The sequence below is a fragment of the Semicossyphus pulcher genome, unplaced genomic scaffold (assembly GCF_022749685.1).
Source record: "Semicossyphus pulcher isolate SPU_LCO1_2020_fin unplaced genomic scaffold, fSemPul1.0.p SCAF_22, whole genome shotgun sequence".
NCBI classification, from domain to species: Eukaryota; Metazoa; Chordata; class Actinopteri; order Labriformes; family Labridae; genus Semicossyphus; species Semicossyphus pulcher.
Window position 1 is genome coordinate 14,353,979 of NW_027211696.1, and position 27,638 is coordinate 14,381,616.

Sequence of the window (27,638 nt, forward strand, 5' to 3'; positions counted from 1 at the left end):
TGCAAACACAGCTCAGACGTCAGGGCTGAAAAGACCCTTGAACTGCTTTCATTATTAGGGAGTGGCAGCTATTTTAGGTTTAGTCTTTAGACGAAAGTCACTTTTACCCTTTTTAGTTTTAGTCTAGTTTTAGTCGCCGAAAACTCAAAACATTTAAGTCCAGTTTTAGTCTGTAAAAAGTCATCATGTTTTAGTCTGAACATTTTCTCCCTCTTCTCATTTTTACCTGTTTGCACTTTAAATTTAAGCAGATCATCCATACAGTAAAAGAGCGATGAGGACACAGCGTCTAACTTTTCATCATCGCTTCCCATTTAAAAGCTAATCTCTATTTACAGATTCTACATAGAGAAGTAGATTCTGTAAGCAGGGACGTGAATTTTTCGGGATGGCAAGTGTTCTGGTATCCGTTTGTAGTACACTTTTAGTCCGAGTAATATTGACCAATCATGTATCAGCAGGCTGCGGCATATGCAGGAAAAACGGTCCGTGTGGAGAGCAAAAGCAGGCGGAACGTAATCCCATCAGCATCATCTGACGATGATTTAGCTTTTGATTGATCTCTATAAACAGACACCTGCATGCTAACAGCTAACAATCTGCTCTAGATCTAAAATTCAACTTGAGATAAATTCCCTTGACACTGTGACAACAAAGTTGTTCAGTGTTCAGATTTCCCGACTTCCTCGAATGCATCAGAAATGATCATCAGCATTTTAAAGTAGTTTTCTTCTCCTCTTGAGGACAGACCTGACAAAGCTTCATTTTCACTTGTTACTAATCTGCATCATGATGTCGTGATGCAAGATCCGTTAATTAAAGTAAATCAACAAGCTTTTCTTTTTCTGCAAACAATTTATGTAAAACAAAACATACGTGTCTTCAGAGTTTTTATTATCAATAATCTATCTTTAGTTCGTCAACGTCTCGTCTTCAAAGAAAAAAGATTGTTGACGAACATCTTTCGTCATTATTTTCGTTAACAAAATAAACTATGGTCTGGTATTCATTATTTTCCATATTAAAAGGAAGCTGTGTAGAAATCCTTCACTAAATGCGCAAGTAAAAATTACATTTCCACATTGCTGATTTTTCTGTGCAGAAATAAAGAAGTACGAGGAGCAGTACCACGCCATTGAGATCCCCAACGAGGAGGGTGTCGTCACTTACTTCAAAATCCGACAGCAGCTGGCCAAGCTGGGTAAAGAGATACAAGAGTTCATCCACAAACCCAAATACTGCTTACCCTTCCTGCAGCCTGGGCGACTTGTCAAGGTACAACTTTACTCACGCACAGTTTGATGACAATAATTATATGGCTTTTTTTAATGCAATTTAACGGCTCTGTTTTTATTCAACAGGTCAAAAATGAAGACGCCGACTTCGGCTGGGGAGTTGTTGTAAACTTCTGCAAGAAGACCAACGTTAAAGTGAGTCCCTGTCACAATGTTACACATGTATGAATACATTTACACGTGTGGCTGTGACTAATGTGCATTTCCCCTTTTAGACCAGTACAGACTCGGAGCCGCTGTATGTGGTGGAGGTTTTGGTCCACTGCAGTAAGGAGAGTGTGAAAGATGCTGCGACCGAGACTGCTAAACCTGCCGCTCCAGGAGAGACCGGAGAGATGCAGGTGTGTGCAGCAAACACAGAAGAAACACACTTAACTACATATAACATAATATGACTGATCTTTTTTTGATCTTTTTCCAGGTGGTCCCTGTGATGCTCCACCTCCTCACTTCCATCAGCTCAGTTCGCCTTTACATCCCCAAAGACCTGAGGCCCTTTGACAACCGACAGCTCATGCTCAAGTCCATTCAGGTACAACACGCAGACATCTTGAATCATTGCTACTGAAACTCAACAGAAATCTTTTTCTAAATTGCTCCTTTCTGTTTCCCCTCCAACATTTTGTCTGCAGGAGGTGCAGAAACGTTTCCCAGATGGCGTTCCTCTGCTCGACCCCGTAGATGACATGGGCATCAAAGACCCGGCGCTGAAGAAAGTAATCCAGAAAGTGGAGGCCTTCGAGCACCGCATGTACTCCCACCCCCTACACAGCGACCCCAACCTGGAATCGGTCTATTCTCTCTGTGAGAAGAAAGCTGTGGTGAGAAACTTTCCATGTCTTTAAAAGCAAAAAGTCAGCCATACAAAAGCTGCTAAATGTCACACAGCCATCGATTTAACCACAGATAAGTTTTTTATTCTATTGATATATTAATTACTTTATCTTTCTTTTTATCTACGCTTTCTACCTTTTTGTTACAAATGGTGACCTTTCATTGTCTTTTCCTGCCAGACATGTCGGCTTTGGTCCTTTCATACAAACACAGGAAGAAGGGAGGGGCATTATTCCATCAGGGCCTCGCCCTCTGTCATAGGTCAAACAACACCTTTCCACATCGAGCGAGGGAGATTTTTTTTTTCTGTTATGCGTTACGTAGAAAACAAGGACTTCACTTCCTGTCTTTCTGCACTTTATCGAAGGCAGCAGTGGCACAGCTGCCCCCGCATTTTTAGAGAGAACAAAGCGTCTGTCCCTTCCTTGGAAAATATCAGAACAAAAACAAAGGCATGCTGCACAAGTATATTTTAAAAAGATAAACAAAGTTCTTTTAAAATATAATTTAAGCAAAATACGTAATTTCAGGTACAAACATATACCACATACTTGTGAAAAAAGGATCATTCACAGGGTGTCTTTGTCTCTCTGTGTCGGGCAAACACGAGCAGCAAATTTCCTTAATGCTTAAAGAGCAGCTCCAGTCATCTTTTCAGACATATAAAATGTTCTGCTTGAAATAATAAATTATGTCTGTAAAATACATTTAATTACCTTGTAAAAATCCTCCAAAGGCATCTCCTCTTTCTCGCTCATTAAAAATTCACGAATCTGCAGAGGCCCCGCCCACTATGCAAATTTCCCACGGCCCCCTTCGGTTGCAAAAACAAAACACGTCTCTGCCATCGTTTAGTGGCAAATTGTAGAAACTTAGCTAGCTTGAAATTTAGTCATTAGTCAGAGTAACGTTAACGTTAGTGAGTTTGCAAAAAACACGATGGCGGTTACAGCTGGCTCGCGCATCGCTGAAGTGGTTGCCATAGGTTACACATAATGATATGCATAGCGTAGTCCCGTCCATTAACGTGATTGGCTCCTTAGGTTTGTGACGTCTCAAACCTGCCAATCTGTAAAACGTGTTGTTCAGCCTGTCCTTGGTACACTGCAGTTTAAAAGCAGACAGGCCCAGCCGTGGAGATGACTGCTGATGTTGTCCCTGATATGTCTTGTAGCACATGAAGAACACCACATGGAGATGTTTACAAGGTTAAACACTTGATTCTCACTGGAGGGGGGCTTTAAAAAGATAAACAAAGGTCTTATAAAAATAAATTAAGCAAAATTCATAATTTCAGGTTCAAACATATACCTGTATATGCACCTTGTTTGGGCTTTGTGAAGTTGTAATGCTTTGAACTAGATGCTTTAGCTAGCAAGGCAACATCACTCTCCTGTTTTAAGTGTGCCAGCGAGCTAACACGTGCTAATTAGCACTGAGCACAAAGTCCAGTGGGCGGGATTGTGCTGTCATTTGTTTTTATTAAGTACTTTTATCTATTTGGCAATAAACTACAGCACTGTACAAATAAAAGAAGGGCATTAGGGGATAGTGATGACTACAGACATTACAACTCCTCCTAAGCGAGCACGAATCCTGTAAATCTCAAAGCTAAGTGTGAGAAATGCAAAACATCCACATTGTTTTGTTCCAAAATGCAAACCAGACCGCGTCTGACTATTGGCATAAACATTTACACGGCTCTGTCGTCGTGTTTGTTGTGAGAGGGTCGGGTCGCGTTAGGATTACGGTATGTTTCATAGGCAGAGTAAAAGATTAACCTGCTTCCAGTCCAATCACTGCGAGACCCCTGCAGCTAATCCTCCGTCTCAGACCTGCAGCTGACCTCGCTTTGACCTTCTTACAGCTCTGATAGCACGCTTACATTATATGTTTAGCACGGCGAAGCTAATCATTGTGTACACACAGCAAATCATGTGTGTTAAAGTCAATATTGATTTTGATTTGATTCCTTTAAGTAGCAAAACCATCCAGCTGTATCGTGTGTGTGAGACATTTCTTTACTCGCTCACACATGCTGCCAATTTCAAGGAAAGGTTAGAGAAATTAGGCTACAAATTCTGCAAAATAAAAATCATGCTGATGAAACCTCTCGCATGTGTTTGCTTTCTTGGCTCTGGGGTGTGTTGTAATGGTAAGGGTTAAAGGTTAAAGTGGATAATCATTCAGGACAGATAAGCTCGCTGAAAAACATGTTGGCAGGTAACTCAAATATTCCACTCCATCACTACGCCAGATAACGTAGTGTTTGGTGATTATCTCATGAGCAAAACAGCTGCCTGGTTATCACAGTGCACTTAATAATTCATCAATTTCTAATAACCCTGGAATAACTTGAAGGTTTCGTGGCGTAACGATACAAATATGTTTCTGTTTTTAGATCGCAGCGGACGTCCGAACAGCCAAGCGGGAGCTGAAGAAAGCCCGCACCGTCCTGCAGATGGACAAGCTGAAGTGCAGGAAGAGAGTTCTGCGGCGCCTCGGCTTCGCCAGTCCATCCGACGTCATCGAGATGAAAGGGAGGGTCGCCTGTGAAATCAGCAGGTAAGACGGAACACTAGAGCTGCTCAACTTGACGATCTTGTTTGCTCTTTCTAAAATGACGAGTAAGCACGACAGATTGTGCAGCTGACTTGTCTTTGCTGCGGTGACACATGGACGCTGATGGTGAAAGCACGATGTTTGGATTAATCACAGTGACAGGCGGAGGAAGTCCCTGTGAGGTTATTTAGATTCAAAACACTCGTCTGAAGTTGTTTAAAAAACAACATCCCAATTCAGCCCGACCCCCAGTCTGAGTGTGTGAAACTGCCTTAAGGATAAGCTCATTAAAGACACATGAGGATTTAATAATAATGGAGATTAAAGGGGGGGCGGGGAGTATGGGCTTATTTCACAGCGGACATTTTTACATCCAACATGAGGAAAAGCACAGGTGTTAATAATAACTTGAACAATGGTTCTGTTGTATTCTAGTTGACAGGCAGTCAGCATGCTCATAACCAGGACCATGACATTGAAGCAGCTTAATGTAATACAGCCATCATTAATGCTACTATAAACACCTGTCCTCGTGTTGGATGTAAAAATGTCCGATGTGAAAAAGGCCTATTATGCTATTTCACTCTGTGATACCTGTGGAGTAGCTTAGCATAATTTACAGTTAAAAAGCACATTGTTCTCACCCTGGTGCTCTGTAAAGGCCCGCATACAGCCTCTGACTGAAATGACTCTGTCCGAAGCGCTGCCCCTTTAAGAAACCCCGCCCCTACAAGCCCACTTTCTTTTGATTGGCCAGCTCTCTGAAGCCAGCTGAGGTGGCACTTTGTGATGTCACAAAGTGCAGCTAGTAGAAAAAACAGTGTGAAACCTGGCGTTAACAGCAGCCTGCAGACTGAGCTGAGAAGCCTGGGGATTACTCCAACATACTTTGACCTACAGATTTGAAACTTCACCCACGTTTAGTCTGGACATCCGACATTGTAACATTATATATATATATGTTTTAAAATGTCAAACAGCGTAATACCCCCTTCTTTAGGGAATGTAAAGTTAAGAAGCTGGTGATACTTGGATGGACTTAAAGATTCAATCTCTTGTTCTCTTTGGCGGCACCTTTGGTACAAATGGTACTTTCGGGGGCACACTTCCCGGATAACCAGACATCTACGGCTGGCTCCCTTTGTTCTGGTTGTAACTCTTGATTTTCCTCGCTGACGGTCGCTTTCCTTTTCAGACTGTTTGCTTCATCTGAGCGTCGAGTTTGTTTCTTTTTCTTTGGATTTTCTCTTATTGTTGAAGTTGTATCTGTAGTCATCCATCTTTTCTTTGTTTGTTCAGCCATAGTAGATTACTGTTTACTGGCACTAACAATTGAGACCAGAAAAGCAGCTGCTTAGCTCTGCCTACCCTCTCTGGCAGACCAACCACTGCTAGGTGGTTTATAAGTGAGGCACTTCCACCTACCGCCCAGGGTTCTTTATTGTTGATTAAATGACTGTTGACTCTGGATCCTGTTTATAAGACTTGACTGAAAAGAGGAAACATCCTCTCTCATTTGTCCTTTTTTACTCTCCATTTCTGCATTATTTCTTACACTGCTTTAATAAAATAAGGCACACTTCCTGTTTATAAAGCGCAAATAATTCTCTGATTCTGTGTCAATGTCTCCAGTGGCGACGAGCTCCTCCTGACGGAGATGATCTTCAACGGCCTCTTCAACGACCTGACGGTGGAGCAAGCCACCGCCCTGCTGTCCTGCTTCGTCTTCCAGGAGAACGTAGGAACCAACGCACACAAACACGCATAATTCCTCTTAATTCTCCACACAAACAGATATTTAAGCCCTTCCCCTGGCCAACAGTGAGATAGACAGCCGAGTGCCATTCCCACACATCCCTCCTCCGATCACGTACTCGGCCTCTTCCTCTGCGATGCAACCAAAACAGAAACCTGAGGGTGATGTGTGTTTGTTCTTGCCTAATGAAGCCTGTTCTCTCAATGAGGCAATCCAGCGTCGGATGGTTTAGATAACCTTTTCTTTGGCTCTAAATCAGCTCAGGCCTTCTGCCTTAACTCAATCACTGCTCCCACTGTCGTCGTCTCTTTGGTGTCTTACTCACATGCTTCGACAGAGAGGGAACAAGCAGCTGTTAGCATATGTGGTATGCCACCACACGACCTGTGTGTGTGTGTGTATGCAGCTGTCGTCTGTCATGTAAGAACACCTGCTGCTACTTGAAGGCAAACCCCCCAGCTTGGCTGTGTTTTCTAAGCCTCTGTCGTATTCTGATATTAAAGGGGGGCCTATCTTTTAAAGGGATATTCTCATATTTTCATGGGTTTCACATTTCTGGGTGTTTATTGTTCACAGTAATAATTCCGTGTTTTTCCAGAATGACGTGTTTAAAAAGGTCGCCTCTGAAATGGGCCGTTCAGAACAGCTGCAGGTTTCTACGTAGAACCTTGCTTTCGCTGAAATCGACCAATCGTCATTCACCTCAGGCTGCCTTCTTGCACTCGCTTGTAGTCAAGTTAGCCGAACCGCCAACAGCGTTAGCATCACTCTGCGTTCTGCGAGTAAGAAGACAAGTCGTCAAGATTTCAACTTACCATTCCGATACCTCCTAGCGATTCTGGCTCGTACATATAAGGCCGAATAACCGATCCCAGAGCAGCCAACTTTGGAGTGACAGTGCAGTGCGGTGGGATCGCACACGTGGGGGAGGGGCTACGCGGTCACTCCAAATACTGTCAGCCAATCAAGAATTGGACTTTTTGCCGATATCCGATATGCCGATATTTTACAACTCATTTAGCCGATTACCGATACCGATGTTTTTTTCCCGTACACCTAATTGCAGAGATCATCAACCCTCTTCTGTATTGGAATTAGCGTACAGTATAATGGTGATACTCTTATCACATTTGTTACAACGGTCGGGGTGACGGGTCTTGAGATGGTTAATCAAGTTTGTAGTGTTGAAAGACTTTGCCTTGGCTCCTCCTCGCATCACCGAAGCTGAGCAGTCATTGCAAGTAGCAGTTTTGCTATCTATTTAGGACACTTTGAAAAACTTCCACACCACGGACATTTTGGCTTCTAACTCTCTCAGGCTGCAGGTAGACACACGTGACATCATCACGCTGCGCCGCGCAGGTCTTCTTCGCGCCGGGGACATTGCGCCGTGGTCGGGCATTTAATCAAGTATGCAGCAGCCCATTATTTTATCGGTTAATTATATCGGCGGATATCGGCGTGTTGGCTGATATCTGCGTGCAGATAATATCGTGCATCCCTAGTCTGACCTTTGAATGGCAAAACGGCTTGTTGGTTTAGGAGGAAGGAGAGGCTCCAAAAAATAATGAAATTAAAATATGTTCCCATTTTTAAAATGAAACAAACTTTACCAACGTGATTCAAAAACACATAAAATTGATTGCAGAGCTCAAACATGTCCGCTCTAATAAGAGTTTAGAGCAGCGCAGATTGAATTGATTGAGTGAGTCTTTCCCAATGTGGACTTGAAGAACCCCCTGATCCTGTGAGAGACAGGACTGTGAGGAGCCAAACGTTGATACTGATTACATGGTCAGTCATATGTTGATTACTTAAAGCTACAAAGATGAGCCGGATCAAATGTTTGGAATCTCAGCAGCCTCATTTTTTTTCGTTATTATTTACGAGTTGAATTTTAGATAAAAGCATCTGAAAGAGAGGGCCAAGGGAGGCAAGAGAATTTGTCCTTACCTTGAGTTTGGACTATAAAGTTTGCAGCCATCACAACATCAACCATATTGTTTTCCCTGCAGGCCAGCGAGATGCCAAAACTAACGGAACAACTAGCAGCTCCTCTGAGACAAATGCAGGTGAGCCGACGTAGATTTTGTTCATTTCTTAATCAGTAGTGGTTTGAAGTTAGTGAAATAGTAAAAAGCTGTTGTTCGTGTTGTGTTCAGGAGTGTGCAAAGCGCATAGCCAAAGTCTCTGCAGACGCCAAGCTGGAGGTGGACGAGGAGACGTACCTGAACCAGTTCAAGCCTCACCTGATGGACGTGGTGTACGCCTGGGCCAACGGAGCCACGTTCGCTCAGATCTGCAAGATGACCGACGTCTTTGAAGGTGAGCACGTCGCATTCATTCCCTCATTAGATGCGTTACAATCAAGGTACAATCTTGAAGTGTTTCTTGATACAAGCTTTATTTAGTAAGTTTTATAGTTTTAAGCTTCTTTATGCTTCCTTCCTGCATTTATCTGAGTTTAATATTTAACCTCCTATCAAACAGAATAAAGTTCATTGCATCGTAAAGATGAAACTGTTGACTCCTAAACTTCTTATCTTCTAGGAAGGCTCAGTCAAGTATTAAAAACATGTTGAAGCCAAATAAGCGAAAGTGTCAGATATTTTATTTCTGAATGAAAGCTCAGAGAGCAGTTTTTCCTTTTAGCTGCCTCATTTATCATGTCACGACCTGTCAGATTTTTCTTGTCTTGTGACCTTAACTGAGAATCTGCACAGGCACAGGCACAGACACGCGTGTGCCAAACAGACCCACTCCAATGTTATTCAATGCTGCAGTCTCCAGCAGCCGCGTATGCTGCACGGGAGGCGGGCGTAGTACGCGAGTAATTTTCTACTGCTCCTGTTGCCTTTTTTCCCCCGCTGCTGCGCGTCAGTGAAGTGTAGAACGCCATTGACTGCTATGTCAACACACGTCCACAACAAAGGAATCCATGTTAAACCATGTGATCTCTCCATTTTGGCCAACTTCGATTCGTCACTGCCATCCCTATTTATGGCCAGGAAACCCAACAACAATTGGCTAACTTTGTGACTCATCTTTGCTGTGGTCTCAGCCAGTGTAGATTGCAAAATAGATGCTGCCGTGACGCTTATGTGTCGCGCACGTTCGTCTGAGTTTTGAAACACATAAGTCATCGTAACAGGAAGGAAATGGAGAGTTGAGGAACTTGAGGGAGTATTTGATGTGTCGTGTGGAGAGAGAGATAATAAACTTGCTTTACTTTACTTGTCAATTAGAATGTCTTTGACAGAAACACTTTATTCAATCTAAACAAACCTACTTTATTAATTAATTAAATGACTAAAGGTGTCTATGCAACAAATACAGTTGATTGGAATGAATTAAGTGTTCCAATTAAACACGTTTCTTCTCTGGAAATGACACAGTAATGTGTTTGTCAGGTTTAAGGTAAGAGCTGGGATTGTTCAGCCACAGTAGTTGGGGCGCAGGTTCCTCCAGGATGATCTTATTTTGCCACCAAACATGAATTATGAACGAACAATGGAATTTAATCCAGGAGTGTCTGTGTCTGTCGTGTGTAGGGAGCATCATCCGCTGCATGCGCCGTCTGGAGGAGGTGCTGAGACAAATGTGCTCTGCAGCCAAGGCCATAGGCAACACTGAGCTGGAGAACAAGTTTGCTGAAGGTGAGAGATTTCTTTAATTTTTAAACAAGTTCACTGTTTCCAGCCTCTAAAGTGTGAATAATGTTTGGTTCACCTTGGTCTCCGAGACACTCACGATGTTGTTATAAACATTTTTAATACATTTTTCCTTATTCTGATGTTGTATTACCAAAATAATTTGTGAAAGAATGTCAGATTATTAATGATTAAAATAATATACTTGCAGTCCTACATACAATATGCATTGCCTGACAGCCTTTAAAGTTTTAACATGATTTATAAATGTGATAAAACAGTTATAATTCTAAAGGTAAAAAAAAAGTAATGTTTTTGTACCAGTAATTGCAAAATATATATCGATATTGGAAATTTCTGCTCATCTTAAGCTTCTAATTTGTGACAAATTATGTCTCAGTGGTTAAAGGAGGAATTCTCGCCTGGAAAAAGCCGCTGTCAGTCAAAGCTGGTGTTCTCTGTAATCGATAGAAGCAATAACATTTGAAATTGGCGCCATAGCTGTTGTACCAACAGCTCGTGGTTTCACCATTCTTCATTCCTACAACACCCAGCGTGCATTGCGCGCCTCCCTCTGAAAGGAACGGCCCAGCGAGAGTCGCTGGAGTGAAATACGACCGTTTTCCCTGCAGGCAACGGCTCAGAGCGGTACAGAATCGGAAATACAACGAGAATATACCGGTGGATCGTCTAAAAAATCTTCAGGTCTGCAGTCTACATTTCAAACCTGACGATTTTGAACGACACATGACATCGGAGGCGGCGTCCTAGATTGAGGAAGTGTAGTTTAGCGAGCTCCCTGGCCTCCGCCAGATGACGCGTTTTACGTAGTCTGGTGGAGGTTTTCCAGGACCCATTGGAGAAGCGGATAGCGTCCTCCAAAGACACAAATAGAAATTGCTTTTTTTCCCACCATAATGGCATTAGCTCCCCATAATAGCTTGATAGGACTGAGGTTGAAAATCGGCGAACATTTACAGAGGCTATAGTCCTCGATTTGGCAGCCCCAGATTCAACTTCTGCCCCTTGCCACGTACCATCACCCATTCTCTCCTCCCCTCTTTCCAACACTATCCACTGTCCTCTCTGTCAATAAAGGCATAAAAGACCCAAAAGATACTCTAATAATTCTGATTTAATTTCTGTGTCTCTGCAGGGATAACGAAGATCAAGAGGGATATCGTATTTGCTGCCAGTCTCTACCTATAATGACTCACAGCTTACTAATATCTAGGCCGTCGCTATTAGAGGATAAAAGCTGTTGAATATTTTCTTTACCTTTTTAGTCATTATCAACCCAATCGATGTCCCTCTGTTCACATGGGCTTAAAGATTTTGCTGTTTATTCCCAAATGTTGGTTTAATTGGTTTCAGTTGAAAAAATTATTTATTCATCTTTCAGGTCACTTTTCTGTTCACAACTTTTCTGACCCTTCTTATGTCCTGATGTTTTGTAGGAATTCTGCATTATATAAATGTCTGAGAGTGTGAACAGTCTCATGTCAGTGAATGCATCGCTGTGGCCAGAACACACTGAACATTCATGCTTTTATTTTGTTCTGCTTACACAAGCAAAGTGGTTCATAATATGACAGAATTCTGATACAAACAAGTCAGGCTTTGATTTTATGACATCATCCATCAAACAGTCAAACAAGTTAGTTTCATCTGAGTTCATCTGAATAAGTAAAATGGCTTTATTTTTCCTCTTTTTTTTTTCTTATTTTACACATTTGTACATATTTGTAACATTTTTTCAATAAAAGTCTGTATGACGATTTTTTTGTTCTTACATACAGATGATATAAAAGCACGTTGTCGTATGTTCACTTGATGTTTATATTAGTTCTTAGATACACAGGGAGCTGTGATAGCAGCAGTAGCAGTCCAGCAAAGGCAACGCGGGATTTAGACGGTTGGAGACTCTCCAACCGTCTAACCAAACATGATGCAAGTCGAGCTTCCTCATCGGCTGTTTTGGGGTTAGACGGTTGGAGAATAAGGCGGCGGCGGCGGCGGTGACCTGGAGTCAGCAGCTCAGGATGCGATTAGCTTTAGCCATCAGCACTTTTTAGCCTTTAGAAGCAAACATTCCTCTCTTAAATTAGCCCTTTTAATTAACACCGAACCTTAAGGCAGCAAAGTCGTGAGACTAGGACGTCCCAGGGTGCTGGACCTAAAACATCAGATCCCTGAGCAGACTGAGTCCAGGTCAGGAAAAAGCACAAAGCGAGGTTACATTCACAGGTTGCCAACCCTCCTCTCTCTCTCTCTTTCCCAGCAGTGGTCAGACCCTTTAGTGGGCACGTGCAGGTAAGTCTTCCCACCAGCTCAGTAGACACAAACATGAATAAATTGTTAGTTTCCTGTCCTGCAGAATCTCCAGCCCCTAATTTACGTCCATCTCGGCCTGTTTAGCATATTTACAAGTCTCTGACAGGCAGTCTTGCAGCTTTCCCTTCAGCTGGAGAGTTGGTGGACGAAATTTCCTAAAATCAAAAAGTTTTTAAATCTCCTAACAGGCCTGAGGTGTTCTTCTTGGGTATACAGTCTCCACCAGCGTCCTTTAAGTAATAAGCTGTAAATCCATGCAGGAGTATTGGATGGGAATTTGCGTGAGATGAAAGGCTGCAGAGCTGGGATCCTGGGTGTGCGTTCGGACAGAGCAGAGTTCATCATCCTCCATTAGCTTAGTTTGGACTCTCGAAGTGGTTTCCGTTTGTCGGGGTCTCCTGCAGGGTCGTGTGAGGGATGTCTGCCTCTTCACGGGGAGCTACGCGTGGCTTGAAGAAGTCGGACACAAAGAAGACCTGCGACAGACATGCAGATAAGTTTTCAGTATGGCATATCAGATGCTATTTTAGAGATATAGCTAGATTTTGTTTGCTTTCTTGACAAGAGCTACATGAAAAGATCTATTACCACACTTATCCACAAGAGAACACATATCAGTCTATGTTTTAAAAATGAATGAGTTATGTTAGCATTAAAATAGAATGGGGGAAACAAAGATGGCCGACATGACAGCTCCCTAAAAGTGAAGCCAAAACCTCTCTATCGCAGTATAGGTCATAAAGCCCGCCTCCTCCATGTTAACAGATGGGACATGAGTCAAACTATAAAATCAAAATACACGTCTAAAACATTTTTCTCAAACATGGTTTCTGTCATTATAGTTAGTTCTTATCATGCTGATTTACGTCCAAGTGTTTTTATTAGTTATTGGATGCTGTAAAAAGGATGATTGACAGCTCTGTTGACAAATCCGGCTCCTGCAGCCGATCTGTTCCTGATTAGCAGAGTGGAGAGGAGACCAACACAAAGAAGCTGTTCTGCTGTTACATACGCCGCCGTGCGGGATGCCTGTTGGGGTTTTTTCCGCTAATTTAAGCGTGTGTTTTGGTTAGCGGAAGTTGCTACAGCAGCTCCACCTGCCGATCTCTACTGCACAGCTCTGGCTCCAAATGACGTCACCATCGCAAGATAGCAGCATCGATCACGGGAGCTATTTTGGCTTCAATCTCGTATAATGAGAGCAGATGGGTGGATTTAAAAAATAAGCCTACCAGCAACTTCTACTGTCTGCCGAAGTTGTAGTAAGACTTAACTGCGCAAACTACTCTTTATTTTTCTGTCAGCTCCTAAATGAACAGACAACTGCCACAGGTTTCAAAATATATCCCATAAAATGCTCCAGCACCAATATTAGCTCAACTAACGCAAAACAAAAAAAATCACTCGCCTTATGAACTTATTCCTTTAATTGCAAAGTAAACTTTCCACACATGACTTACCACCAGGAGCGCCATGAGGGCACCCTGCAGGAGTCCAACCAGCACATCGCTCCAGTGATGTTTATAATCGGACACCCGTGATAATCCGGTATAAACGGTGGCAGCGATCAGGAAAAACTGGATTGTGGGTCTCAGCAGCCTCGCCCATTCGGCCTGGAGACGAGCCTGCAGGTAGAGCTGAGAAAGACACAGGAAAAGGACTTTTTAATACGTAGAGCAGCGTTGTTTAGAGTCATAGTAAATGAAAGTGTGACACCATCTATCATTACAGCTAAGACACAGAGCGTTATTGTAGGTTTGGTAAGATTGTGCATGGTCATTGTTGCAGGAAGCATTCCTGCTAAAGTGGCAGGGAAATGAGCTACATTGATTTTCAGATGACTCATTTGCAGATGACTCGTGCATTTTCATTTCCAGCATATTTTTTTTTTTAATGTACAAATTATTTTAATAAATCCCTTTGTCCATCTGATCTTAAGAAGACGTATTTAACTGATAAAGTAATGAGTACAACATAGGCTTTTTATTATCTTGAGGAAGAACTATTATGTAATCTTACAATGAAATATCACCCTCCCCCTGCAGACGGATGTTCTATCATGAAAATATCTCTGATCAGCTGAGCATAGTATTCCCCTGTGGCAGACACCAACATTTTGTGTGTATCATAAACAGGGTGTGTCGGTGCTGTTTTTAAAAAAAGGACAAATAAGCGTAGCCGCTTCATGCAGATCCATGCTTCACTACCTGAGGCCTCTAATTGTGACGCTGTTACTTCATTGGCATTCAGAGAAAAGAGAAGAATGTTAAATGTGAGCTGTGGTTTCTTTTCCTCCAAGCAGGGGGGGGGTTTAATGTTGGTGCCAGGACTTTGTCCCTGAGTCTATTTATATCTGCTGGTATTGAATGAATCAGCAGCCTATAAAGTTTATCAGGGCTGGGCTCTGAACAAACAGAGGGTATTCAAAGCAGCTGCAAATCTTTGAGCAGAGCAGTGATACTGATAATAACAAGGTCAACAAGATCATCTGCCCTTTGCCGCATGTCTTCCCCACTCTCTCTTTCCCTGTTTCTGACTCCATCCTAACTCTATAACTGAAGAATAAGTACAATTATTATTATTATCCTCAATAAAGGAAGGGCCAAAAAAGTATCTTATAAGAATGTTTAAAGGTGTTAGGTTGACGAAACAGCTAGCCTGGCTCTGTTTAAAGGCAGCCACCATTACCAGCCTTTATGCTAAGCTAACACGCAAATTTGTGTACTCTTTAATTCAAAGCAATAGTTCTACACTTTCGGCGGGAAGAGTCACTAATCTCACGTCTGTCCGTCAGGCTTCAGCCAGAGGACTGTTAGCTTAGCCTAGCATAAAGACTGGAAACAGAGGGGAAAAGCTAAGATATATCCAAATTAAACTTAAAAGTCCATAAGTTTTCCAATCAGGTGATTGTATTGTTTCCCTATTTCCTGTCTTAATGCTAAGCTAACATGCAATTGGGTGTAGTCTTACATTCAAAGCAAGTGTTTGACTTTTTTGGGAGCTAGTCAAATGAGAAGATCAATGTTATATCTGCCTATGAAATGAAAGACAACAGCTAGCAGAATGTTAGCTTAGCTTAGCAAAAAGAAAGGGGGTAACCGCTAGGCTTGTGTTGTCCAGAAGTTTCAGAATTTTAAAGCTGACTCACTCTCTAAAGCTCAATATCTAACACGTATCTTGTTTGTTTAATTTATACCAAAAACTAAAGTTCACTTGTGACTGTCTCAGATCTTAATGCTAAGCTAACTGACTTCTTTATAAAACGTTAGAGGGGAAATCACTGGGCTCAGCCAAGAAATAGTCCAGGACATAAATCCCTGTTAGACTCCAAAGCGACATTAATAGATTTTTTTTTTTGTGCGGATTTCCTTTGGACAAAGCCAGGTGCAGCTGTTTCCCCTGTTTTAAGACTTAATGCTAAGCTAAGCTAACCGACTTTTCATGAATTTACTAGACGCATGTGGGAGTGGCATAAACCTTCTAATCTGTCTCTCAGCAGGAGGCCAAAGATAAAATGTATGAATTATAAGTAAACGCTGATTGATATGCAGATCAATATGTGGGTTAAGTACTTACTGCCAGGAAGAGCATGCAGTACATGGAGAAGGAGGAGTGTCCGGAGTAGAAGGAAAGCCTGCAGCACAAAGAAAAAGCATGGCTCAACACTTTGCTATGTGCTCGATTATACTTCAGCAAACAAACAAAACAACTGGGGCATCGTGTTACACAATAGGCACAGGTATCAAAACCACAACACACATCACATAACAAAATCCAGGTAAGTGTGTTTGGAGAAGGGACTCCGGAGAGTGATGGTGAAGGATGTTGTGGAGAGCAGGAGCTAAAAAAAAAAGACCCTCCAGCCCCCACCTCCTGCCATGGTTACACCTGTTTATAATAACAGTGCTGTCTTTTTATACTGTTGTCTGGACCACGTCTACACGGCAACTATGAATACATACACACAGTGTCAAATTAAACTGTACACCTGCTTATTTGGTGCGCATGCGATGAGGGTGGGGGCTTCATCGTGTAGAAGATAAGATGCGATCAGATCGTTGATACTCTACTAAGTTATACAACAATAAACCTGCTGTGCTACTACAGACGTGGAGAGTTTTACTGTCTATCATTCGCTGTGAGTATTTTTTAGCCGTGCCAGCTGTGGAAATAACAATGCTGGTCAATCAACCTACCAGACAGAAATGTCTCAACAACTATTGATTGATTGCGATTAAATTTGTAACAGATTCCCAGGAGGATGAAACGTAATAACTTTTGTTATGATTTAACTTTAATTTAGGGTCAGCAGCAGCCTCAAAGTTTTCTTTGGTCTGGTGAAATATGTCAACATAAAGCTCCATTAGCCTCAGGTATATTTTCTATTTAGTGCAAATTACAACATTTTAGCATGCTAACAGGCTAAACTACGATGGTGGACATGAGCCTTTTTTACACTGCCAGTTCAAGGCGGGATTATTACGCCTCTCTTACGTTCCGTCTTCTATGTAGAGCGCACGAAGACGTAATGGTGGGGCGAAGTCGTTCCGCCTCTGAGCCGGCACCGGAAGTAGTAACAGAAGCGTCTGTGGCGAAACAGTGCAGCGCAGTGTGTGTGTATTTGAAGCACGCGCTGTTTATTTACACCTCGCGCACGTTTAGCTCCGAAACGCTATTTAAAAACACACAGCGGGGCAGCTTTACGCTGACGTTGCGTGGTCCAATGAAGAATGACAAAGGTGGCATGAGGACGGAGCTTCGTTACGGCGCTGAGGCGGAACCGCAGCGTAAAAAGGGCTATAGTTACGTCATACCTTCTAAACATTAACTTAGCATTGTTTTTGTGAGCATGTTTACGTGCCGGTGTTTATACTTAGGTAAGTACTTCTTTGCCCCCTGCTGCTAACCTGACAGTCATATTGTTTTATTACAAAAGAAGGAACCCAGTTTTTTCAGTTAAATAAATAGTCTATACAATTTCAGGGTGAACGAACTCCACATTGACATGCAACTTAGTAGCTGCAGGAAGCCTCCACTCATTTTATATTATTAACATCCAATAGACGAAACAATTATTGGTGCCTTACAGATTGGCAGCTTACAAGGAAAGTAATATTTTTCATCTCAGTTTAACCTTTAAGTCCATCTGGCAAATTTGCCTCCTCAATATAAAGAAACCCTCATCCTGCTCACACAACCGGCCTCGCCTCTCGTAGGGAAGTTAAACTCAGCCATGGAGGAATCATATTACAGTAAGATGATCTGGCACAGGCCACCCTGATGTGCCCTTCCCTGTCCTGCTGGCCTTATTAGCTCTAACAGGGCCACACTGGAAATATAATACGTCCTGACGTGAATCTAAAAAGCCCTGGATATCGGCTTTAAATTAACGGACCTGATTCTTTTGGCCTGCTGATAAAATGTTTGCCTCGTTCTGCTGCATTACACGGCAGATAATAACAAAGCTCCAGGAAATATCGAGAAACGCTACCACACCCTGGTAGATGTAAAATAGATAGCCCTTAGGGCAGAGTGGGTGGGCACATTTCCACCCAGACTCTATCCTTAAGTATTTTTAGTAACTAAATAGAATAGAGTAGAAAGTTCCTCATAGCCAATAATAAGCTCTTTTAACAATGATACAATCTACGCAGCTGATGTCACTATTCACTTCCTCTGCGTCTATAATTGTTACTCGTGCGGGCTTTTTCTATACCAGAACGAGAAGTGGATATCCTCTCCTCCCACTTCCCTCTGCTCTGCACTGATAACGCACTCAGACCTTTAATCAAAACAAGCTTTACAGTCCTGCCAGGTTACTTGACCCATGCCGTCGTGTGCTGCAAACATATGCTGCTAAAAACACAGCCTCATGTCATCGGTGTGAAGAGTCTTACTAGAAATTAAATGTTGCGCAACTTCACTTTGGCAGGGCACAATGTGTTAACCAGCAGCATGAATTACATAATCATTCATAAGTAGTTTGATGACACATAGTTTAACCTCTGTACTGACACAGTGAGTATGATGCCAAACAACGCACAAGTCACTTTGTTGAGCAGCAAAACAGGAACCTAGAGTGCCGCAATTTTAAATACAGAACTACTTGTAGCATCCTGTTGACCAACTAATGTATAATTGGTTGCAACTCTACATTAAAAGTCAAAGGTCAAAGTTTTGGGGTCTAACAAAACCCACCTGCCCTCGTTGCTCATGGTCGCGTCTCCAGTGCAGGTGAACTCTTCAATATAAGCCCCAGACGAGCAGTTGATCGTTTTCCAATCAGGTTTGCACACGTCCAGGAAGTGCGGCCTGAGCCGGCCGATTGAATACTTGGCTATGTCGGTCAGAGACTGGCTCATCGCCGCACCAAACAGGAAGGTGCCGATGGCTTTGTAAAGAGACGACAGGTAGCTGCCGAAAGAGGACTTGGATTTGATGCGCTTTAGATAAACTGAAAGGCACTCGCCAAAGATCATCTGTAAGGAGGAGAGGAGACAGAGTTAGAGGCTCGTGTTGAAGTACAAGACTAACATGAACAATGAAGAAACAACTAAATATTCTGGGTCTAAAATAATTCAGCCTATTTCACCAATTTCACACAAAAACCTGGAGATATTACATATTTGCTTTCTTGCCCATAGTTAAAGATTAAATCTCGAAGATTTCAGTTTTGTTCTCTTTGGCGGCACCTAATGGCGATAAACTGAAATTGCGGGGGTACACTTCCCAATGAAACCAGACGTCTACAGTTGCTCCCTTTGTTGTGGTTGTAACTCCTGATTTCCCTCAACTGACGATTGGTTGATTGGTCGGCTGACGGTCGCTTTCCTTTTTAGGCCGTTTGCCTTCATCTGAGCGTCAAATTTGTTTCTTTTTCTTTGGAAGTCATCGATCTTTTCTTTGTTTGCCATAGTAGATACCCTCTCTGGCAGACCAACCACTGCTGGGTGATGGAAAACAAGTCACTTAATGGGTGCCGCTTGGGATTTCTCCCGCGAAAGTCGCCACGGACACCCAGTCTGTAAAACGGCAAATACTAAGGCTTTAATCATGTTGTTACCTCATTCGGCGAAAGATGGTGACTTAACATGAAAATCTTCGAGATTATACCTTTAAATGATAAAACACTCTCATGTCTGTATGGTCAATTGCAACTAAAACCAGCAGTATGTTAGCATAGCTTAGCATAAAGACTGAAAACTGGGGGAAACAGCTAGCCTGGCTCTGTCAGTAACAGCTAGCCAAGCTAGCCTGTAAGCTAGGCTCACAAAATCAGCCTGTAAGCACCACTTCACTGATTAAATAAACAAGATACAACATTAGAGATAGTACTTGGCAAATCCCATTAGACCGAGTCATGCTAGCTGTTTCCACCTGTTTCCAGTCTTTATGCTAGGCTAAGCTAGCCGCCTCCTGGCGTCCCTTTTTTAACATACAGATATGAGAGTAGTTTTTATCTTCTAATCTAATGCTCACAAGAAAACATGTTAAACTTGTACATAATGTTAGAGGTACCACAGCAAAAGGATGATGTCCACTTAAAATAACAAACATGTATAATATGGTGTGATCTAAACGTTTCAATGAATGCCTCAATTAGATCTAATAGTAAAACACTTTTATCTTGTGTGTGTGGTTTGTATTGTATGTGATATTTGTGATACTACTACAGAAGAATGACTCATAAATATCTCTTGTTATGAGTGTTGTAGTTCAGATGCTTGTGAATGAGTTTGTTTCCCAGCCCTACATTCAGATAACAGGCCCAGAGGATTATACATAAAAGCTCCTGGTCTGCTATCATTCAAAGCTTTCAATAGGTTACCCAACAACTCCTGTTAAAAGATTAAAGGTGTTTGCTCCTCAAAGAGCTGCTTAACTTAACTTTATGGAAGTTGGAAGTCAGATAAAACCAGCAGAAAGGAAACTCTTTCCGTAACCGTTTCACGGTTGATGAATTGACCGATCACATTTTTTCAATTCCATTCAGAATCAAGTGACCAAGTTCCCCGCTGCACTGCCTCTAAAGAGTTTCACATCTGCCGTATTGAGTGTCTGTCTGCGGCAGCTGGAGACAAATTTAGGGCAGGGGAGTTTCAAAATAAAAGTCTTTTCTGTTTCATCTTCAAATGTAGAAAGTTGTGAAAAAAGGTGAAAGACACTAGAAGAACATGCAGTAAGAATCCTGCATCCTCGAGCATGCGGTTAGAAAATAAACAGCAGTGGTGGCTTATGCAAGCAGGGAAAAACACACATACATTACTGAATAATGTCTTTAGCAACAACCGTGGATTAAGAGGAAATGTAGATGTCGTAAGCAGGAAGAAGTGATTAAGTGAGATTGACAAACACAAAAGAGAAGTGTTAGCAGCAAACAAGACAGGTGCACTTACAGTGAGTATCACGACGGGAATCATAACACCTCCTAACAACTGGTGAGAAATGGTATCTTCTTTATACGGGTACTTGATTGAATCATCGTTACAGTAAAAGCCTCGGCGGTAAGGACTGTGCTGCACAGTGAGTATTAGAAAGGGGAGTCCAACTGGCAGAGAAGCAATGAGAGAAAACATAAAAAAATACAGGTTACAAGATCATGTCTACCCAAGATGCAACACTGTCTGCAGGAGACAGCGGCCATGTTGCATCCTCTGAAGCGGCAGCGTCCTTTGCCCCTTTTCAGGAACATCAGGGTGCAATTGTTAATGGTTAAAAGTGTTGCCGTGGCAACAGGCGGGTTAAAAAGGATAAAGAGTGAATGTTAATACAGAAATTACAAACTTAATTGCAGAAAAATGACATTTCTGAGCAGGTTACTGAGCCCTACTGAAAAGGTTGTTGCTATCTCCTTTCGTGCAGCAGGTGGATTTTGTCATGAGAGATTGTGTTTCTAGTGTGGCTTCAGTTCCTTCGGTTTAATGTCTAACCAACAAACCCACAGCGAGCTGACCGCGTCAGAAGGGGTCTCACAGACGTGACCGAAACACACACTGGTTACAAACTTTCTCATACACTACCTGGAAACACTTGGCCTTTGTGTTCCTCTCACTTAACCTCTTACTCAAACCAATCCCAGCTCTGAATTCTCCCACAGACGGTGAACCATGAAGAAATTGTTAAAAATTTGACTCAGAGTGAAAAAGAAGTGTTAGGCTGTGATACATAAAAGACCCAAGACACAGACAGAAGAGATGAATCAGTGATACTACGAAGGAATAAACGGCGCGAGACACAGATAAGCGAAAGACACCAGCAGAACTTTCCGGCCTCTGTCGATCTCCAGAAAAAACAACCTTTCTGTTCCAGGAGAGCATTCCAGCTATTTTAAGGAACAGACGGACACAGCACGCAGCCTGCATGTGTGCTGCACTAATTACATTTAAAGGAAAAGGAACCCCTGCCCTGCTTAAATCGAATTATCCATATTTTCTGAGATAGAAATAGCACACGGCTAACTCATTAGCCATGGCTGAATAAACTTGTGGTTTGGGTCTTTAAGAAAAGGAAACATTAACCTATTAGTTGATTAAATCTGTAGTAGTATCTGCTGTAGTAGCTTAGGTGTTTCTTTGTGTGTGTGTGTGTGTATGTGTGGACGCAGCAGGATTTAACGCTTCCTCCTACTGCTTTATTTTGTAGTGCTTGTTTTTAAGTGGACATCCTCCTTTGCCTTTAGCTTTTTATTCAACTGTTCCAGCTGATGTCGGTGAACAAAAGCCTCGATCGAACTGATCTTCTCTGGTTTCAAAAGCAGGTAGCTTTTGTAACAGCTACTGAATAATTTAAATGATCTTCTGCCGTATCAAACAGGAAGTTAAACTTTCAGAATATATCCTACATTAGGCTCTGAGTGGAACTGAATCTCTTTTGTCTTTTGACTTGTCACCGCATAAAAAACAAGTGTAGTTGATAATAATAGCTTCTTTCCATGTAGGTGTGCCAGTAAAACAGTGTGCATACCACGATTAGGCCCTGGCACACCTTGGAATGCTTTGTAGCCGTTAGCTACACCTGCAGCTTTTGACAGTTAACATGTCTGCCATGGTCATGTGTCATTACTGAACCTGCCTGGAGTGACTCCTACTTACGCAGCTAATGGGCAGGCTGAAGCCCACCGTGTAGAGCACTGTGGAGGTGACTGTGCTGTGGTGGAAAGGGTACTTGATGCTGTCGTCGTTACAGAAAAAGCCCCTCTGATAGGGGCGGATCTTACCCAGGTTAAAGGCCGCCAGAGGCAGACCTCCTGTGGACAGAGAGATCAGGAAGGAAAAGGGTCAAAGGTTAAAAAAAAAAAGGCACGGCAGAGAGTGAGGCTGCTGACAGAAAGTATTCAGGTCTCCAAATCAGTGTAGAAGTCAATGACAGAAATGAGAGACCTAACATTTCTAGCAGTTTACGGAGAAAGCTGGCTTTATTTTATATTTGACTATTGATTTATTTACTAAAAAGACCAAAAACAATCATTTATTTGTCCATCTCTAATAACATTTGTTCCAACTGAAGACTCGTATCTTTAAAAGTAGATTCCAAATGTTTTTTTAAAAAGGCCTAAATAATTAAAGTTGTGGAAACTTTACTCAAACAGGCACAAAAAGTCAATTTATTTAGTACTATTTTCAGCACTGAATGTGGCACTTCTATTTTTAGAGTCATGTTTTTTTCATCAATTTTCATACAAAAATGGAGGTCAATGGTACATATAAATAAGCTACAAATTACAGCACCGTGGTCATCATTTATAGTTGATGTGACTGCAGACAATGTAATGTTAATTTTGATCTTCTCCGTGCCATTTGTTAACTGTAAGAAAACAAACAGATAGTGCTGAAGGCATAATTTACAATTTTGAGACACAATGGAAGTCAATGGCATGTACAAATTAGCTACAAGGACAATACTTAATATTTTCTGTAACAGTTGTTCAATGCAAGAAGAATATAAATTAAAGCGCCATATGCATGACTTACACTCTAAGAGTTTAACAGTGGAAGTCAATGGCACAAATAAATTAGCTACATACTTGTTATAGGATCTATTCTTTGTTAATTTTAGTCTTTTTGTGACACTTGTTAATAGTAAGAAAGAAACAAATTATAGCGCTGTAGTCAGTATTTGAAGTCAATGTGTTTTTTTACCAGTTTTTGGACAAACGTGGAAGTCAATGGCACAAAGAAATTAGCTACAAGGCCAATACCTGTTATAGATCAATTTATTGTAAGTTTTAATATTTCCGTTGTTCAATTTAAGAAAAATACAAATTATAGCACCCTGGTCATTATTTACAGTTGATTTGTTTTCAATACTTTTTGGACAACAATGGAAGTCAATGGCACCTATAAATTAGCTACACCAGCAATACTTATAACAGGATCAGTTGTTGATTTTAGTCTTTTTGCGACATTCGTTAACAGTAGGAAAGATTCAAATTATAGCCAATATATTCAGATAATGTGTTTTCAATTCTTATGGGACAACAGTGGAAGTCAATGGCACATTTAAATATGCTTCATAGACAATGTTTGTTATAGGTCAATTCATAGTAAGCTTTGGTCTTTTCAGGATGTTTGTTCACTGTAAGAAAAATACAAATTATAGCCACAATGTCCTTTGAGAACGTGCATTACTGAGCTCAACATTATACATCACATGAACTAAAAAAAACTCTCTGCTTTATGTCATTTTTCAGCAGGGGGGATATGAGGTGTTTCTGTTCGAGCACTGCCTCACAGCGCTGTCAAAGGAGCTGTGGACGTAAGCACTCCCGACAGATATAATACCATAAAGATAACAGATTATGCTAATAGGTTTTGACAGTTCAAAGTCTGAATGTTATGCTGCTGTCGCTTCTCTGGTTGTTTTAGCCCTTTGTGTAGGGGGCCAAATGTCGCAGTTGTTCTTCCATTCAAGTAGAAAATCGGGGTGTATTACTGAGCTGTAAGAGGCCATGACATCACATGAAGATACGCAGTCACCCACAAACTTCTTTTAAATCAGCCTTTTCATTCTGTCTGGTGTTTCTGCTCTGTCTGCCAGTGCGGCAGCTGTTGGCACCGTCAGCCATACCGTCCTACGTTGATTGAGTACAACAGCTGGAAATGCCAGAAAGGCGGGACACAAACACACAGTGCCAACTGCGGGACGCCTGAAGTCACTTTCTAACAGCGGCGAGCAGCCGTGTCACACTCTAACGAGTCTCATCTCTGTGTTGAAAAAATGGTGCACTCCAGAAGATAAAAAATACCCTCTTATTTCTCACATTTATCAAACTAAACCTTGCTTTATGTATGTGTAAGTTAAGTCTCATGCAGCCGTGCATGAACGTAGGAAACATCTTCAGACTGGATGCTTGGTTTTAATCTAATAGTCCCTGTCATTAGGAGAATAATCAAGTTTGCCTCGACATCAGTTATCCAAACTGCAGTCATGCTGCTTCTAGTTAAACACACGTCCTGCTTTAAGGCACTTACAGCTACACATTGTTATAACTTGAAAAGTTTTTATATGTTAAAACATGGTTGGAGGTTATCTGTAACATATTGTCAGTCTAATACAACAACTAAATATTTAAATTAGGCCTATGCTGCAGGCTGAACAAAGGGAGCTACGACTTTATGACACATCATGGAACATATCGATCATTCATAATTAGATTCTAAAAGCACGTAAGCCCCAGGGACTCTCTGCCTGCTGTGCAAAAATGGAAAAATGTACTGTGAGCACTTAAATTGTGATTCATATATTTAAATATAAACACTTTATTTTAAAAGATCCATGTGTCATCGCTCCTTCAGATCTTGTGTAACATTTGAAAGAGACGTTTAGATGTCAGATAACACCTGGAAAATGAACTGAAACACTGAGACATTTTGATCTGATTACAGTTTTAGGTCTGTTATGAGTACAAGTGCCCTCCAGTGTAATGATTTTAGACCGACTAAGGAAAAAACGTGGTTACATGAATCAGGAAACTTTAGTGTGTCATTGCTTGTAAGTTAAAACACGCTTTTTAGGATAGAAATGCCATTTGTAACAAAGTTTCTCAAGGTGATGTTTAAGTAATCAGACATGTATACATAGAAACAGAAACAGTAGGCATAAACTATGGATTCAGTTAATTTTATATTGCATATAGAAATGACTATGAGTGCAATATTATGTAATAATAATATTTGATAATATTGCACTCATTCGATGATGAAAAGACGTTGGCAGTTGCACTAATTTGCATACAATGGAAACCAAGAACATATTATTCTTAATTGTTTTACGGGAAAAAAAACACCAAAGGCACACAAATGACACTTTACAATTTATCTGATTATTGGTACCATGATAGATTAAAATTAAAACGACAGGAAACTTCACTCGTGGGCAAAACATTCACCACTCCCTTCACGTGATGGCAAGCTGTTCAATATCCGAACAGCAGGATTATATCAAGTCACAAATCGGCTTATAGCAATAAAAATAGCACTAACAAACAGCACACAGCAGTCAGAGAAAAAAGGGGTAATTGAACACATACCTAGAACCAGGCAGACTATGTCGAGCACCACAAAGGGGATTCCTCTCGCCTCAAACATGTTTGCTCTCGTCTGTCTCTGTGTCGAGTCCCTGGCTTGTGATACTGCGTCCTCCTCTCCCGTAATAAACACCAGGGGGATGCTCCTCCTTGGGACGTCGCTGCTGCTCCTGTTGCGGTTATTCCCGATAGAGTGAGATAACAAAACCGCAACAGCAAACGATATACAAACTCAATAAAACGTCGACGCCCTCGAAAGGAACACAGACCGCCCAGGCCGCAGGAAAGCACACATCATGAGAAGATACAATCTGTCCAGTTGCTGCTCTTGCAGCTGATGTTGTTGTTGGTGGGTGGCGGTGGACTGCAGCAGAGCCGATAGCTCCGCGTGTCTGCCATGTTGGTTCTTAAAGCTGCTGTTAAATCAATAAAACGGTCACTCTCGCGGGGGGCCGGTCATTTGGACGGACACCTGTCCCCTGCCGATGTGTGGCGTAGCAGCCGTTTTGACGGACCCGGAAAACGCCGAGACAACCGCGACGGTGGGCCTGGTGGTGCTGCTTTCACGTGCTGGCTGAAGCATCGGAAATATGGGGCTTAACTTCATTCCTTCATCAATTCTTCATTCGCTCCCGCCAAGCACCCAAGAGCGTCCGTGTCCTTTTGTTGTCGTTAATGGGCCAATGACGTCATCACTTTACATCTCTATAGGTGTATGGAAAGACACCACTCACCCTGCCCCCACAAACAAAGTCGGATAGATGATCTAATAACAGGTTTCACCTGGGATAAGCAGTGTAAAATGTGCTATTTTCACTTGCTTAGAAATAATGAAAAAAAATAGCAAATGATCACATTTGCCTAACAAAAGAACAACACTAAGCACTGCCCCTGCTATGCTCAAGTCTTTCCATCCCTCATGATTAATTTCAGCATTTGTATTTGGGCAAATCAAATAAGCAGAAATAATCCCGCTTTTTGTTGGACTATAAAAGTTGTGTAATAACTCCCCCTACAACCAAGCTCCATTCAGGTAAGGCCCAAACCAGCCTTTAAATTTGGACAACCGCAGCCAGCCTTGAACCTAAGACAACCGAGCTTGACTCACACAAGGCCTGGTCAGCCTTGATCCCAGGACCTTTAATCTGCGAGTCAACCGTGATAACCACCGCAGCATCCTGCCACTGTGCAATACGTGTCCATTCAAGTATATCTATTTCCCATTACATCATGATAACTTGTAGAAATGTAGCAGCCATATGGTTATTTATTTTGCCCAGAGTTGGATATGAACCAGGATGCAAACGCACGGTTTGATACACGGTGCAGGTGCTCCATTGAGCTATGTGCTTGCATAGCCTTAATGGCCCTTTGACATCATTTCAGTTGTGCATAATTGTATTGTTAAATGGCTGTGGTGGAATTGGTAATGCTGGCAGAGGTCGGATTCGAATCCGGGTCTGAACGTGTCCCTTGATTCAGGGGTCAGGCGCTCTATGCATTGAGCTATCTGCTTGCCCTGCTTGGATTCATTTGGAGTTTTGAAATAATTTCACTTGTGTATGATTGTATTGTTAAATGACTGTTGGAAATGTTGGCGAAGGTCAGATTTGAACTCAAGGTCTGAGTGATTAAATCTACCTTCTATCACATAATGAAAATATAAATTAAGGCCCCAGTCG

At 41.9% G+C, this 27,638-nt stretch overlaps 2 protein-coding genes across 3 annotated transcripts in view; one reads left to right on the forward strand and one right to left on the reverse strand.

The window, feature by feature from the left end:
- mtrex (Mtr4 exosome RNA helicase) overlaps nt 1-11,910 on the forward strand; it is a 29,344-nt gene extending 17,434 nt beyond the window's left edge. The window contains exons 17-27 of the mRNA XM_069672978.1: nt 1,103-1,275; nt 1,362-1,430; nt 1,511-1,636; nt 1,717-1,827; nt 1,928-2,116; nt 4,531-4,694; nt 6,324-6,429; nt 8,463-8,519; nt 8,610-8,772; nt 9,999-10,103; nt 11,254-11,910. Coding sequence (XP_069529079.1) covers nt 1,103-1,275; nt 1,362-1,430; nt 1,511-1,636; nt 1,717-1,827; nt 1,928-2,116; nt 4,531-4,694; nt 6,324-6,429; nt 8,463-8,519; nt 8,610-8,772; nt 9,999-10,103; nt 11,254-11,306 — 1,316 coding nt within the window. The 3' untranslated portion in view covers nt 11,307-11,910. The remainder of the gene's footprint in view (nt 1-1,102; nt 1,276-1,361; nt 1,431-1,510; nt 1,637-1,716; nt 1,828-1,927; nt 2,117-4,530; nt 4,695-6,323; nt 6,430-8,462; nt 8,520-8,609; nt 8,773-9,998; nt 10,104-11,253) is intronic.
- On the reverse strand, nt 11,632-26,485 carry plpp1a (phospholipid phosphatase 1a). 2 transcript variants are annotated; one of them, XM_069672977.1, is made up of 6 exons: nt 25,960-26,485; nt 20,828-20,979; nt 18,630-18,910; nt 16,008-16,065; nt 13,892-14,068; nt 11,632-12,907 (listed from the first exon to the last, which is right to left on the reverse strand). In XM_069672977.1, the coding sequence occupies exons 1-6, from the start codon at nt 26,015-26,017 to the stop codon at nt 12,788-12,790; spliced, it is 846 nt and encodes a 281-aa protein (XP_069529078.1). In that variant the 5' UTR covers nt 26,018-26,485; the 3' UTR covers nt 11,632-12,787. The 2 variants fall into 2 exon arrangements, with proteins under 2 accessions (XP_069529078.1, XP_069529077.1); XM_069672976.1 differs by lacking the exon at nt 20,828-20,979 and adding an exon at nt 22,523-22,677.
- Nucleotides 26,486-27,638: the final 1,153 nt, after the last annotated feature.